The sequence below is a fragment of the Galeopterus variegatus genome, unplaced genomic scaffold (genome assembly GCF_000696425.1).
Source record: "Galeopterus variegatus unplaced genomic scaffold, G_variegatus-3.0.2 Scaffold1983, whole genome shotgun sequence".
Taxonomy (NCBI): domain Eukaryota; kingdom Metazoa; phylum Chordata; class Mammalia; order Dermoptera; family Cynocephalidae; genus Galeopterus; species Galeopterus variegatus.
The window spans coordinates 170,453-186,036 of NW_007728094.1; the positions used below are offsets into that span (position 1 = coordinate 170,453).

General features: G+C 42.4%; 1 protein-coding gene across 2 annotated transcripts in view; it reads right to left on the reverse strand.

Annotated features, from left to right (window-relative positions):
• The window catches only part of CTNND1 (catenin (cadherin-associated protein), delta 1), a 48,146-nt gene that overhangs the window by 19,299 nt on the left and 13,263 nt on the right, over positions 1 to 15,584 (reverse strand). For both annotated transcript variants that reach the window (XM_008579919.1, XM_008579918.1), the window contains exons 2-6: positions 5,683 to 5,801; positions 4,090 to 4,384; positions 1,999 to 2,070; positions 1,113 to 1,265; positions 150 to 685 (exon numbers count right to left, since the gene is read on the reverse strand). In XM_008579919.1, coding sequence (XP_008578141.1) covers positions 150 to 685; positions 1,113 to 1,265; positions 1,999 to 2,070; positions 4,090 to 4,284 — 956 coding nt within the window. In that variant the 5' untranslated portion in view covers positions 4,285 to 4,384; positions 5,683 to 5,801. The remainder of the gene's footprint in view (positions 1 to 149; positions 686 to 1,112; positions 1,266 to 1,998; positions 2,071 to 4,089; positions 4,385 to 5,682; positions 5,802 to 15,584) is intronic.

Sequence of the window (15,584 nt, forward strand, 5' to 3'; positions counted from 1 at the left end):
AGGATGGCCTTCCAAAAAAAAAAAAAAAAAAAAAAGGCAGTGGGGAGGAGGCCACAAATGTCTCTGATCCCAAAAAGGTCTTAGAAGTAGAAAGAAAAGCTATCCTTTTCCCTATGTTAGAAAGACCTTTTCCCTCTATTCTTGCCTACCTGAGGCGTCGGCGAGCATCAGAGGGCGTTCCAGTCCGACGAGCAGTCCCATAATCAGACATCATGCCATAATCCAGGTCATCATAGCCCATGCTACGCTGGTCATCCTCTAGCCCATAAGGCTCTGGATGAAAGCGATGCAGATCCACGCTGCTCCCACCTACCCGAACTTGAGGCTGGGGCCCGTAGACATCCTGTCTACTGGGTGCCCGGTAGCCTTCCATGCTAGGCCTATACCGCTCCTCAATGCGGGTCACGCGGGACAGACTGCCATAGTTGTCACTGCCACCTGGATAACCATCTTCATAGTGACGGCTGTATCCATCTGGAGGGTAGTGGAAGTTCCTCGGAAGGGTGGCAGTGCCTGCTTGCCCCACATAGGGACCAGGTCCCGCATTGCCATTTTTGCGGAAGTCACGACCCAAAGTCTGGATATAGTTGTTAGAAACTGATGAGGCATCCACAGGCAGCCCGTCTGGTCCCATAGGGACTGGCTGTACTGTCCGTGTTGTCACAGTCTTCACTACTTTCTTGACCTTCAAGTAAGGAATGAGAAAAAGAAAACAAACTAATGAAGGAAGTGAGCAATATAAGTTTAAATTCTAGACCACTCTAAGAAACAAACTCCTACCTCTAGGTCATTTTACCTAGAAATGCCTTACAGTCAACCATCTACTTTTCTTTCCTTCCTATAGGAAGTTCCCAAGCAGTAAGTATGCCTATAAAAGGGAAGCTACTAGAGACCTTTAGTATATATACCTTTTCTCTTCTCCATTCCATTAGATTTTCCTGTAATCTCTTTTTCCGTATCTTTTCTATCTGGCCAGAGACACCTTCTCTATGCCATCACTATGGATCAGCAGCCTTTCATTCACCCTAAATAACTGCTTGACCCCTTTTCTAATAGAGACCACAGGAAGACCTCTTTTATCACTCCCAGAACTTATGCAAGTCTTAGCTTACTGTGGTCTCTGTGCGCCGAGTGGTCCCATCATCCGAGGTCTCCACAGAGACAACAGACATGGCTCCTTCAGGGTCCTCTTCTGTGTAGGTCTCCACAATCTGCCCTGGCTCCTGCATCCTGGGGATGGTGCTATACAGAAGGTGACTGTGATCCTATTTGGAAAAGAGAAAAAGATGCTGATATTAAGCAATATGTATTAACAATCCATCCTAGTAAGAAGCTAAGTGCCTCTGGAAACAGTCTCCTGAGGCATCTTCTATATGCCTCAAGATTTTTAGAGAGGTGGCCGTCATCTTTCAGACTTGTACAAAGAACAGTAGATATTATTTCCCAGTTCTAGTCATTTAACAAACACAAACTGAGTTAACTATAGCCACAGTGACATCCATGCGACAGAGAAGGCAGACTTAACTTTCCAGTTCTGGTCATCTAAGGGAATATGAACTGTGTTAGCCACAGTAACATCTACATTTGAGAAACCTTTCAGAAGAGTAGCTCACCCAATAAACAAAGAATTTTTAAGATAAACCAGAAAATCCCAGTAAGACCCTTCCTATGACTGGCTCTGTGTTACTCTTCAGATCTTGCCTATGGCTCAAGACCAGCCATGTTTTAGGTAGGGTTTTCTGCAAAGTAAAAACATGCCTTCTCTAGAAAAGGAATGCAGTACCTGGGAATCAAATGGTGGGGGAGAGTAGTGATAAAAATCAATGGTCATTAAAATTCATTCCAAAACAAAAACTGCATTTCTTATTTTCCTAAATGAGAGAAACTAATGAACGGTGTTTACAATGTACCAGGCACTTTACAAGACACCAATATGTTCTTATAGGCTGGGGAAGTAATACGAATGAAGCAACCCAGGCCTTGAGTCAAAAGAATTACCTGGGGTCCGTTGAGTTTCAAATCTGAAAATTTCTGTCTCTCAAGGTCAGCATCGCCCACAAACCGGCCGTTCTGAAACACAGCCCACAAGAAGACAATTCATTTTGTGGCCTTCCTTTGCTCTATCAAACACATATGATCTTTTTTTCCGAACAGGAAAAGGGCTTTCAAGAAGATATTTGTGGCCTGAAGTCCTTGTGCCAGTACTCATAAAAGAACCTCATCACTCCTTAGTCTTAGCACTTTCCTCAAAATTGGAATCAGGCCCGGAACTTTGGCAGACTGGGTTTCTGGAACATAAGAACGTAAGCTCCATGAGGGCAGAGGGCTTTTTTTTTCGGTCAGTTTTGTTCAATGATGTATCCCAAGTGCCTTGAGCAGTGCCTGGCACATAATAGGCATTCAAAAAACTGCAAGCTGAATAAATAGCAGAGACTCAGATAAGTTCCCGTACGTGCTTTTTTGGAAAGCCATACAAATATAAGGAAAGTTGGAAAGGATAGCTTAGGGGGTTTCCAAAAGCCTTTATTGTCCCATGAATCTTCATGCTCTACTACCATTAGAAACTCCCATTCCAGGCAGCTTTTTAAAGAAAGAAGCAAGAGATATGAGTCTCCCTTTCCAAGTATGAAGAAAACAATTCCCCTCAAGAAAACTGAAATCTCAACATCTTTACCACCAATTATTAGAGCCACAGAACACATTCCAAAATGCCACCAGTAAGGTATTCTGTCCTAAGCAGCAAGAAATAATCTAATTACATTATACCACATAAAAATACATTTGGCTGCTCTGCTTCCAATAGAATACGTGAGATCCAGCCACTTGGAGAGACTTTTCCTCCACCCCATTCCCATTACATAGAGAGTATAAGGCGGCAGGCAGAGGAAGTTAAACATTACTTTCAGGAAGAAGGAAGGGTGTGGTTTCATTGCTGAACAGAAGTTAAAAATAAGAAAGAGCAAGAGAGAGAAACCACGTACTAAATCCTGGAATTCCCCACTACCTCCAGGCCTGAGCAGTCCTGCTCTCCCCTTTGAATTATATATATATACATCTCATCTCTAACCCCCTACTCTAGTTCCCATGAAAATCCTAGGAACATTACAAACACACAGCTTCCTTCAAATTCCTGATTATCCCCCATTGGAATTCTGTCCTCTCACTCAATTACAGGCTCCTCAGCATGAGGGACCTTCTCTACCTGATAAAATAAATAAATAATCAATGAAAATGACTATCGGGACATGAGCACCACTCTGGTTCCCACCCAGAGATCTCTTAAGATGCAGCTTATCATATCAGGCAATGCCTATCACTCTCGTCTCTCTTACACACACACACACACACACACACACAGATGGACAAAACCTCAGACGGATTACATCACACCAAAGTCAGACTAGAAAAACCATAAGAAACATAAGATACTTCTCATTTCTAACACCAACTAGCCCAAGTCACATCAGAGTCAGCCAACCCAGAGACCACTGGCTCCTGTGGTTATTTGGGTTAAATAGCAGCATGATGCTCCCTCTCCAACTTTAACCAACAGAATTAACAATGACCCCTTCCTCCAAGACATGATTTACATAACCAAAAAAAGCACACAAGGACAGATGATATGGAGCAGGAATACACAATTTACAGACACTGCCATACCTTCTGAGAACAAACTGTTCCCTGAGGGAGACTGAACTGGAGCTGAGAGCACAAAATGCCCAACTTCCCCATCTACTAAGTGGGCATTTACTTTCCTGGATTTTTAATACCAAGAAAACAAATCAAAGAAAACAGAAGTAACTTGAGTACAGCTCCAAATTATTCTATATACCATTACCAGAACTGAATCCCAACCCAGAAAAAAACAGGAAGTCAGGTGGATGCTTCTAGAAGAAGTCCACCCAACTCAGCACAGCAGCAATATTCCTATCTGTTAATCAGTATTTGTTACCCCTGGAAAGGTTCTTCATGAAGCACGGGCACCGGACAGCCCATCATCAAGAGGAGAGTAGCTTCTTAAGAAGAATTATAGCCTCTCTGTGACCATGCCAAAGTCCTACCTGCAGGTCTGATGGAGAGAGGGGTTACCTGATGCCGACGGGTGAGGGTGCCGTTGGCCATGAGTGGGTTGGCATCTTGTGGTGAGACCCGGACGCGTTCCAGTTGCGCCGAGACGTGGCGCCGTTCTTCCTCCAGCGCCCGGGTCAGCTTCTCAAACTGGGCCTCTTGTTCCTTCACAGAGGCCAAGATGCTGGCGGTCGACTCCACCTCTGAGTCGTCCATGAAGGTAAGGGGCAGAGCCGCCGCAGGGCAGGGTTTATAAAGGAAGGTGGATCACAGAGAGAGGAGATAGGAGGGAGAAGGCCCCCCTCACTTCACACTACTGGGAAAGGGTAAGAGAGAGGAGAGAAAAGGTCACAGGTCAGAGAAGACAGATGAATTATTCATCCCAGAGCCAAAGATGCCCTCTCATGGTTTTATTGCAGTGCAAAAAGCAAGCCACCACCAAGCCTGGGAGTCCATCACCAGTGTCTGCTCAAGCAGGATCCTTCGCCTGCTACCCTCTTCAACAACCCACCAGAAATAACCACTGAAAGAAAAGATGTAATAGATCCAAGTCTCTACACTGTTGGTAGGATAGGGAGAATGTGGCTAAGAACTATGGTCATGACATGAGATTAAATTAGATTACTTTTCCCTGTAAAAATTTGCTGGTATCAACTCAATGAAAGTTGTAACTCCACAGTACAGACAAGCACTCACTGTCCTGCAGGGAAAAGCCACTTCTAGAGATACTGGAGCAGTACAGATCTTACTTAACCTCTCCCAAATCAAACACTGAAACTGCTGCAATAGTGGCAAAATATACTAAATTAATATGGTAAATTAAAATGCCAACTAAGAAATGGAAGTAGTAAAAAACTTCCCATCATCAAAGGTGGAAGACAAAATTAAGGCCTCCATGTTTAATACTTTTATAAAGGGGACTTTCTACTTTCCAAAATTATACTTCAATATTGAGGGCAAAATGTGTGCCTTCACTAATGGAGACAAGAGAGCGACAGAACCACAAAAAACTCTACAGTTGGTGAGCGTGCAGCCTTATAACACCAAGGTAACAGGTTCAAATCCCAGATCCTGTCCGGCCAGCACCAAAAAAAAAAAAAAAAAAAAGCACTATTTGCAGGGACCTTCACCTCTTCAGGGGGAGGAAAACGAGCATTAGGCTCAAACTCTAAAACTGTGCTTCAAACTTGTTCATATACTAAGCTCCAGAGATCAATAGCTGAAACTTCCTACATCTCTGTAATCCTGCAGAAAGCTCTGAAAAGACTATCTTTTCACCCTTTCACTTATTCCAACTCAGGGTAATATCCAAGTATCTAGAGGGTTTATGTGTGCTATTTATACAATAAATTATAATTATATAGAAGAGCTCCCCCTTATATAAACAGCAGGTTGGCTAGTAAATGGAGAGCCTTTACAGTCATACTGTTGGACTTGAGTTTTCTCTCTTATAGCTACAGGAGACTTTGTGGCCACTCCAAAATATACAATGTTGAAAGGCAGGTTTTGGAACAAATCCTCTCCCCTATTCCCCACCCTCTCATCAACCCCTAAAGAAAAAAAGCACTTAAAAAGATTTTTTTTAATTCTTAATAAACATATTTCCATACACACCTGTTAATAGAAGGTCGTAATTGATTGGTTTAATACAGAGAACAGCCCAGTCTAGATTCAAAGAATCATGGAAGAAGCATCCCAGCCACCACAGCAAGGAGGAAGCAGGAAGGAGAGAGCTGCAGAAATATTTGAAGGAAAAATGGGAATGAGAGGAAAATAAAATACACCCAATACATAAAAACAAGAGCAGCAAGGAAAGATATTGGGAATGAAAGGAAGTGATTTAAAATATGACTCAGAATTGCTTAATGCGACAAAAGCTCTTTAGACTTGGCTATGTTCAGATACCTGGGCCTTGGCTATAGTTTTCATTAAAACCTGGATTCTACTGTCATGTCAGAGTTCCTCTAGTTGTACTTCCATACATAACCAAGAACAGGTTATAATATGGATAAAAATCCACCTAACCCCTGTTCCCAGCAACCAAATGGGAAAAAAAAAAATTGCTGTTGGAATGCCCTTCCCCCTCCTTCCCACCCCTAAGGCAGAAACCTCAAAGCCTAGTCCCAGCATGCCCACAAAGACATTGAGAAACCAATGCAATAGTCACGGTGGGGAAGACATGTGGGGACTGGCCTAGGCTGGGCCTTTTGCTTCAGTTCCTTTTCCCACGCTCCCCAGAGCCCCACCAAGCACAAATGCTTGGGCCTGTTTGCCTTAAAGTGTATGCAGCATTCAGCAAGCAAGAGTACCCAGAGGAAACTGATAAACAGGTGCCTAATAAATTCCTAAATTAATTCAGTCCCTAAATCTGAGAACGTGGTAGCCCTTTCCTAAAATCCTCCTACCCCAGTTCTGGGATCCCACAATCACTTATCAACTGCAGTTCTTCCTTTCAATCCAAAGCCCACTGCCACTTTCTCATATTCTCACCCTATATTTTAACAAGCCACTCAAAGGTCTTTCTTTAATAAGTATCCTTATTTTAAAAAAAGTTGCTCCCCTTCATTTTAAGCACTAGCCATTATCCGCTATATACAATGACCTATGAACCTTCCACACCAAGAGGACTCTGAGCTCAAGAGAGATTCTTCCAGTTACTGAGTTTCAACAGAGCCTGAACTGCAGTTACCACCCTATAATCTTCTTTGCTAATAAAAGCCCAAACTACCACTACCATGTGGCATACAGTGACAACACTCCCTGCTGCAGAGAGAAACTGTTTGTCACCCTACCATAAATGGCTACTTTTTGTCCCCACAACTTTAATTCATTAAAGGAGGTTAGGAAGGTAGGAAAAATACCCAGAGATCTAGATCAGAAAGCAATATCTAGAAGCATTAGCTTCCCCCATCTTCAGGGTTTTAAAGCTGACCACCTGGCTCTAATTTGGAGAAGAGGACAGCACAGTTAAGTAGAAAGAGATCAGATTCCTAGGTCTAAAAGCATGCAGAAATTTTTTGCCAGAAAGAGAGCAATAGCAGAAGCTATAGCTTAGAGCCGTCCTGGCTCTGCCACTAGCCAACAACAGCAGTAGTCCCTGCCATGTTCTCATCTGTTAAGATGCCAATACCACCAGCCCAGTCTAACTGGGATAGACTCACAGAGTTGCTGTGAGGATAAGGTGAGATAATAATGTATGTTATACAAATGTGAGGTATTAAGTTGTTTCAAGAGTTAGTTTCTATCTTCCAATTACATTACTTCATGGTAATGTCTCAGCCCCAAACTATTTTGTGAACTAGTAGATAAAATTAACTGGATCGAGAGCATAACTGGGTTCTAAGGAGTGGATGAGCTGGTTTCCCTACTCCAACTCTATTTACTAGGAGGTCCCATGTAGACCAGTGCTTCTGCAACAGAGGTCACTTCTCTAGTGCCTGGCAGTCCTCACAGCACTACACAACTGTTATAAGTTTTTGATTCCTTATTTGGGGCCTTAGTTTATTACCACAGAAAAAGGGAGCGTAAAAAGAACTAACAATTATTGAATGGTTTACATTTATTACCTTGGTAATCCTTACAACCCTAAGGAAGTAATTTATTACAAATGAGAAAATAGACTTATAGGTGAAGAAATTACCCAAGGATTCACGGTTAATAGCAAATCTTGAATTTAAACCTAAGTTTCTGCCATTTCAAAGCCTGCATCCTCTTTCTATACCATGCTGTCAAGTCCAAGTAGAAGTGCAGTATAAGACCGATGGTCCGATTCCTCTCCCCTACAACCTTTGAGAGCTTTCTTCTTAACCATCACAGGAAATACGGGAAAGAAAAAGTTTCCATTTTTCTTTAGGCTAAGCAGTTATCCATAATGTCCACATAAGATATATGTGGTAGAACAGGGAAAAAACGGGAGGAAATGGGCCGGCCCAGTGGCTCACTCGGGAGAGTGCGGTGCTGATAACACCAAGGCCCCGGGTTCGGATCCCATATAGGGATGGCCGGTTCGCTCACTGGCTGAGCGTGGTGCTGACAACACCAGGTCAAGGGTTAAGATCCCCTTACCGGTCATCTTTTAAAAAAAAAAAAAAACGGGAGGAAATGGGCCGGCCCAGTGGCTCACTCGGGAGAGTGCGGTGCTGATAACACCAAGGCCCCGGGTTCGGATCCCATATAGGGATGGCCGGTTCGCTCACTGGCTGAGCGTGGTGCTGACAACACCAGGTCAAGGGTTAAGATCCCCTTACCGGTCATCTTTTAAAAAAAAAAAAAAAAAAAAAAAAAAAAAAAAAAAAAAAAACGGGAGGAAAAAGCAAGCATGAGTGGGGGAAGAGAATGAAGCTGTTGGCAACTTACAGTAGACGGCTTATCACTCAGAGACTTGAGGAAAAAGGTTTTTCTCCATGCCATACACATCATAAAAAGACTATGCTATACACCAGAACCTGCAAATCATTAACTGACTTTAGCAGATAGAGTCAGTAAAGCCTTGAGTCCAGTCCAACATCTTTCTAGGTTTGCCACAGAATATTTTCAAATGGATTATACTTGCTCTCACCAAAAAAGACCATCAAAGAATTCCCGAAGTGAGAAGGGGGCACATAAAGTAAACCTTGTTATTCCCCTAAGACTAGATTTTCTGAGAATAGCTGGCTTTACCCTTACAAGTCATAGGTCCTATATTACTGGATCCCACCCACACTAGAAAGACCATCCCACTACTACACAGACTTTATAGCAAAGCTCCCTCATTCAAGCAATGGCAATGATACCAGAAGTTAAACCAAGTCAAACATCCAGAAGGACCAAACAACAGACTATGCCAACCAGATACCAGGGCAAAAAAAAATCACTCACTAATAGCACAGTCCTTGGAATGATTTGTTCTACTGTAAACTAGCTGTAGAAATATAATTTGGAATTATGATTCCTAGAGGTTAAGAATATAAGCTTCAGAGATGGCCAGTTAGCTCACTGGGTAGTGTGGTACTGATAACACCAAGGTCAAAGGTTCAGATCCCCATACCAGCCAGCCACCCAAAAAAAAGAATATAGGTTTTGGAATCTGACTGGGTTCAAGTTCCAGCTCTATTGCTAATTACCTATATGACCTCGGCCAAAGTACCACTTAATCACCCTAAACCTCAGCTTTCTTTTCTGTAAAATGTAGAAATAAAATTACATAGGGTGGTTGTGAGGATTAAATGAGACAATTCATGCAAAGTGCTTAGAAAAATGTCTTGACATACAGAAAGTTATTAATACTGTTACTACTACAAATATGACTATGAACACAAAAGACTAGAGTTTTGGTGTTGTTGGAGGGGCTTTGGAATGAACCACACACATCTCCCCACGCTCCCCTCTTCCATTTCCAGCAGCCCTGTAAACTATATGAATTCTTCACAATCTTAAAGGGAAAAACAAAACAAAACTCCAGACTAGGGGCCAAAAGAACTGGAGTTCAAGTTCTAGCTCTGACAAAAAGTAACTAGGAGACCTTGGAGAACTTATAACCCCTGTAATTTCTATTACTTTTCAAGGTTTAGTTTTAATGAGCTAATATAATATGTAAAACCATCAGTGTGGTGACTCAACATCTCTCCTACCTCCATGCAGTTGAGTATATCCAAAGACATGACCAGAATTGGGCAAGCATGCCTCTACTGAAAAAGGAAAAACTATTTGTCCTAAGATGGAGAACTCTAAACTTCACCAATGTGAGGGGAAAAAAAACAAAGTTTGGGTTCTTGGGAAACAAAATTCATCTTCTGTAGCCAGTACCAAAGGCAACTGTCCTCCTTTCTTCCTATTCATTCATTATGAAATCAAAATCAATGTTACAAATTTATGCTCTCCCTCTAAAAGCAATGATAAGCAAAACTCCACTTCCATGCCATTCTAGGTATTTCAAATGGCTTTTTTAAAAAAGCACACTGAGCCCCCTACTAAAGAATATCAGTAAAATATATCACCTGTAACATTGTAGAACTATTATATAGCATTCAAGCCAGAAAGGTGAGTCCTCTAGATACCTAAAAGGCATTTATTTGCCTTAACTGGCATTTGTCCCCAAATCAAAGCAATTATTCCTACTCAACCACAAACACACAAAATTGCCATTTTGTTTCTAAATCAAAGGAATACATTTTATCAACAGTTTTTCCATGGCTTCCTATCACACCAAAGTCCAAAGTCTAAGTACTCCACATCACCTCGACTTGATATTCCACCTTCTGAAGCTGTCAGGACAATTCTGGTATTTCTTATTTTGCTAGGAAGACTTGCTTCCATACCAACCCCAAGTCTCTGGAGCTGACCTGCATTAAGACCTAAAAAGGACTCTGCTCACTTCAGAATCTCATCTCAATTGAGCACCACTCAGTCACAAAACCTATATTCCAGAAATGGTCTTGTCTTGGTGTTAGCATTTTCTATGCTTCCCTGTGGATCTGCTTCATGCTAGGCCCAGTTTCTCCATTTAGAGAACTCAAAAGACTGACCAAAGGAGCCTAACTTTCACAAGGAAGGACTGGGTCTCACTGTGTCCACCACAAATCTCTCTGATGAATTAAGGGAGTCTCTGGGAAAATTACTTTCCTCTTAGGAAAGAATGACACATTCTGTCTGATTGGAGTGTCCGAGAAAAGAAGAAATTTAAAATAAACAAATATATAAAAATGTTTTTAAAATACTCGTTTTTAAAAAGAGTTGTTAAACTCTTGTTGTTGTTAAGAGTTGTTAATGCTCCTTGTTAAAAAGAGTTGTTAAAAGAGTTTAAAAAGTTGGCAATCTCTATAGATCAATAGGACACTTTAAACTTCAGTCTTAGAATTAAAGTTTTTACTGTGACTTAAATTAAAAAAAAAAAAATTACTTCCACCATCATGACCTCCTAAATTCGAAGACCAGAGAAAACATTCTTGCTCTCTTTTCCCCTAACAAGTATTCTGGGAATCCCCCCAAACCATAACGCTAAAATGGCTAAATGCTGAGCTGACTTTGAAGCAAAGGAAGGGTGTGGCTCTCAGCTAGTGAGGGGGCCCAGGACTGAAAGGGTATGGAAAGGAACAAAACCTGCTTCTCTCTGGAGCATGCATGACACACACACAGGACTGGTCTAGCAAGTCCTTCTGATCTCTCAGGCCAGGCCGCTTCGTTCTCCTCCCCCACTACCCACGTGCCTCTCTAAGGCCCTCCACTGGGACAGATAACACTGAATTTTCTCTCAATCCCGACAGTCTGAGCCACGCAGAGTTACTTACCTGGATCCCTTTGCAACCTTGCCAGAGGCGCCTCACCTAGCCTTATAAGGATAAAGCAGGGCTTTAGGGAGAGGCTGATAAGGAAACAAAGATAAGAGGGGGGGGGGGAGAGGGAGGTGTCAGACTAGAGGAAGGGGAGAGGCCAAATGCCTTTCTCCTTCCTACCAGAGGAGGGGGGAAAAAAAGAGGTCGGGTATACAATCAAAAATGAGTGAAAGTCCTAATAGAAATGGAAAGGTATCCTGTACTGTTTAACTTTCATATAAGAGAAATCCTAAAATTCACTAGCATACCTTATATCCTTTCCACCCCAGGCCAGAAAAAATATATACATTCATGAAAAAGGTTAACCTCAAGGTTTACTAGAGGTCACCCAACTGTTTGAGCTCACATTCCTTTTTTAAAGAGGCAGCTTCTCACCAAACCCCTTACTTTCTATCTATTGCTTTCCTCCCTTCTCTTGTCCATCATTTGAAGATAACTTGGAAAAGGTGAAAGCATGTAAATGAGCCATATTTACACAGTCCCACTTCCTCAGAGCCCAGAAAAGAGCAACAACACATCACTTCTCTCAGGTTTAGAGTACAACTCCCTTTTGGGACAAGCAACAGGTTGAGAGGTATGAATCTATGAATAAATCAATCAAAGGACATGTTAAGGTCCTATTTCAGCCACATGACAGAAAACAGGAGGAAATATTTCCCCTATCTGAAAGAAAAAAGAAAATCCAAATTTAAAGGGGAAGAAAAGTTGTATATTATCGATTATTGATCTCCCCCCATCCTCGAAGTTATTACACACAATCCTCTCAACACTAAGGTAATGGCCCTTTTTCATGGATAAGTAAACCAGAGTATGTATCAAAATTATCTGGTATCTCATCCAAGGACTTCAACTAGGAAGTGGTAGAAACACATATGTTCCACTCCAAGTCCATGTTCCTTCTCCTTGCTACAGTGCAAGGAGTATGAACTTTCTATGCTTCCTGTGGTTAAAAGTCATTCTAACTCTAACAGAGAAGTTAACCAAAAGTAAACTTTTTGTGTGTGGGGTAAGGAGGGTGGCAAGGGAAGATCAAGTGGAACCAGCTAGACCTTTGGGTCTTACCTTCGCTATAAAGAGCAAGACCTTACTCAATTCTTGGGAAGAGTAGCTTGCAATCTACCTCAGATTTTTTCCCCTTTTATAAGGAACAATACTCAAGAGGAAAGGTGCTAGGGACAAAAGAATACTCCTTTCTATAAATCACCTACCTTTCCACTGGCAAACCTGCTCTAGAAATCTGGCTACATGCTACATTCTCCGATCCCCCCACCTCAAGAAAGAAAATCTAATCATAAATATCGCTATCTCGCATTTTTAACGTAACATCTCACTAAGCCCAAAACAAAGACCAGAGTTACGGTGGGAAACAGAAGGTACTAGAAGCAGGGACGATTGTGCTAGCCAGTATCAGAACAGAGGGGAGGGATTGTTCTAGCGGTATGTTAGCAATCTGCCTCTAGGGCAGCTGTCCTCCTGGGCAATCAAAGGCTGGTTTGTGTGTGTGTGCTCAGGGACTAGCCAGCTTGGCAAGAAATTGAGGACTCAGCCACCCAATCCACAAAGCGAGAAGAGATGCCTGTTTCACAGCTGGAATGGAGGGCAGGGAAAACACAAAACAAGGGAGAAGGGTGGAGGGGAGGAGGACAGAGTGCTACAGGTGCTATTCCGGTCTAGACATAGGGCAAAAGAAAACAGAAAAAAAAAAAAAAACAGGAAACTACTAACCATTCCCTAGTTATGTGCAAACATTAGAGAATTGCCAGTAACTCTTAGTACTGAATGGGTAGGTTTCTCTTGCTCTGTATGTAGTAGGGTGCCACTTGGAAGGATAAGACCTATAATGTGGGGCCCCAGCATTATCTGTTGCTTCCCATCCCTTTCAAACCCAACAAGGTATCTGCAAATATGTAGTGAATGAACATTATTTAACACCTATCTCCTTCTAGAATTCTTTTCTTAATTAAATCCTAGAGATCCATAAACAACAGTAACACACACAAACTCAGTAAACTCCCAATGCTAAGAGATCGAGGCCATTTATATAATTCAAGTGCTAAGACGCTAAAGGCCACAGTCAGAATTCACACCCCCTAATCCCTCAGAGTAACTAGATGCTGAGACCCATTAGACACACAAAGGCTGCTCTCTTCTCAGTAGAGCGCTGTAGCAGAGCTGCTCTCCAGGGACAAAGAGATTTCACAGGGGAACCACAAAGACATCGCCCCTCTCCATTCCCCCACTCCCAGCTTTCTCACTTCCTGTCACAGTAGCACCAGACCACAGTCTCCCAGAAACAAACAAATACAAAGTACTGTATTCTGGGCTGCAGGCCAACTGCATTCCAGGGCATCCTGTCTACCAATCACCATCCAGAGCTCCCACTTTGCCCTGCTCAGTTCCTTATCATGTTCGGGAAAACAACCCTACTCCCTGCCCCAAGCCAACACTACATAGGACAAAGCTCAGACCTTTAAGAATGAGCAGAAAGATACTGTGTGTGGATCTGAGAGTTTGGAGGGGATGAAGGGATTTTTAAGATTACTACTTCCCAAGTTTCTTCACTTTGGAGGCGTTGCACTGGGGATTTTAAACCTCCAACTGCTGTTACATTCAGTTCAGCTACAGTGACATATGCCCAAGAAAACTTCATCATGGGAATTTGATCATCAACCCAGATTCATCAATGGAATATTACCACTTAGAGAACTACTTTAGGACATATCCTCTGTCACTTTCTCTATCACTCATTTTCATTGTTTTCAGTGTCTTTCAAACTCTTCCTATGAGCACAGAGTTGATTTGTAAGATAGGCCCCACAGAAAGCAAACAAAGGCAGCAGACTCCACCCTACAAAGAGGCAGTTTATCAGGTGCAGGGCAGGGTGGGGTGGGGGTAAACTTCCCTGCTTCCCTAGAGAATGAGAGGAGGACTACCAGAAATTGCACAGTAGTAGCCCTGGCGACAAAGAGGCCAAGACAGCAACCTCAGCTTTTCCTGCTCACTATACTCTCTGAAGTGGTCGGGGCTAAAGATTTGGAACCTAGTCAGAAAAGAAAGCCTCCCTTCCTAATAAGGGTCCTCGGCTGGTTCCAAGAATAGGATAAAATACATTTTTCTATTATCTTGTAATGTCCACACGAAGTTGGCCCTAAACCTCAGAAGCAAAGATGCAGACAGAGGTCAAGCTCTGACAGCCAGAGATTCTTGAAATCTAAAGTAACACCCTTTGCCCAAAGGGCTCAATTCCCTGTACATAAAATACAGCACAGTGCTCAGCAGAGTTCTCCAACCAGAGGGACATTCCAGGCAACTAATTAGAAATATGCTATCATTTCTCATCTTTTCTCCTCCCTTTCTTTCTCCTAGACCCGTTTCTTGCACCTGCTAGAAGTACTCTGAGCTGAACCTTGAACTAAGCAGTAAATGATGCAAAAGGAGCTAAGCCTAAAACAGCACAACTTAGAAGGATTTAGTCCTTATCTGGATCTGGTACAACAAGGTGGAATGGGTACAGCAGGAATAGACACAATAGTCAGTCATTCCAGGGCTGGACAGAAAAGAATATGAAGAACAGAATTTCAAGAACAGGGCCTAGACACTGCAAACTCCATTACTGAAGCACACAAAAACAAAAGTTTAAGATCTCTTACCTAGTACCAAGTCAAGAGTAACTCCCTTTTTCCTCTCAAGAATACTAAAAACTTAGTAACAATTATTAAGTATTCTTATCCAATTCTCCTTCATTCACAGTCCAGGACAAATATATCAGAGTCAATTAAGTACCACAATGTGAGGTGGATATACAAAAGCAGATAAAAATAGTAGTATCTAGTGGGGGAGAGTTTTTTGAGATACTTACCCTATTTAAAAAGGAAGAAGAAAAAAAAGAGCCTTGAAAAGACACACCCCAGGGCCGGCCCGGTGGCGCACTGGATAGTGCGCCGCTTGGGAAGCGCGGCGGCGCTCCCGCCCGAGGGTTCGGATCCCACATACAGACCGGTTCCCGGAGGCGCGGGAGCAACACCGAGGGTTGCAATCCCGTTGCCGGTCCCCGGTCCGGTGCGGGGGCAACACTGAGGGTTGCGATCCGTTGCCGGACACAGAAAATGACAAAAGACAAAAGACAAAAGACAAAAAAAAAAAAAAAAAAAAAAAACAAAAAAAAAAAAAAAAAAAAAAAAAAAAAAAAAAAAAAAAAAAAAAAAA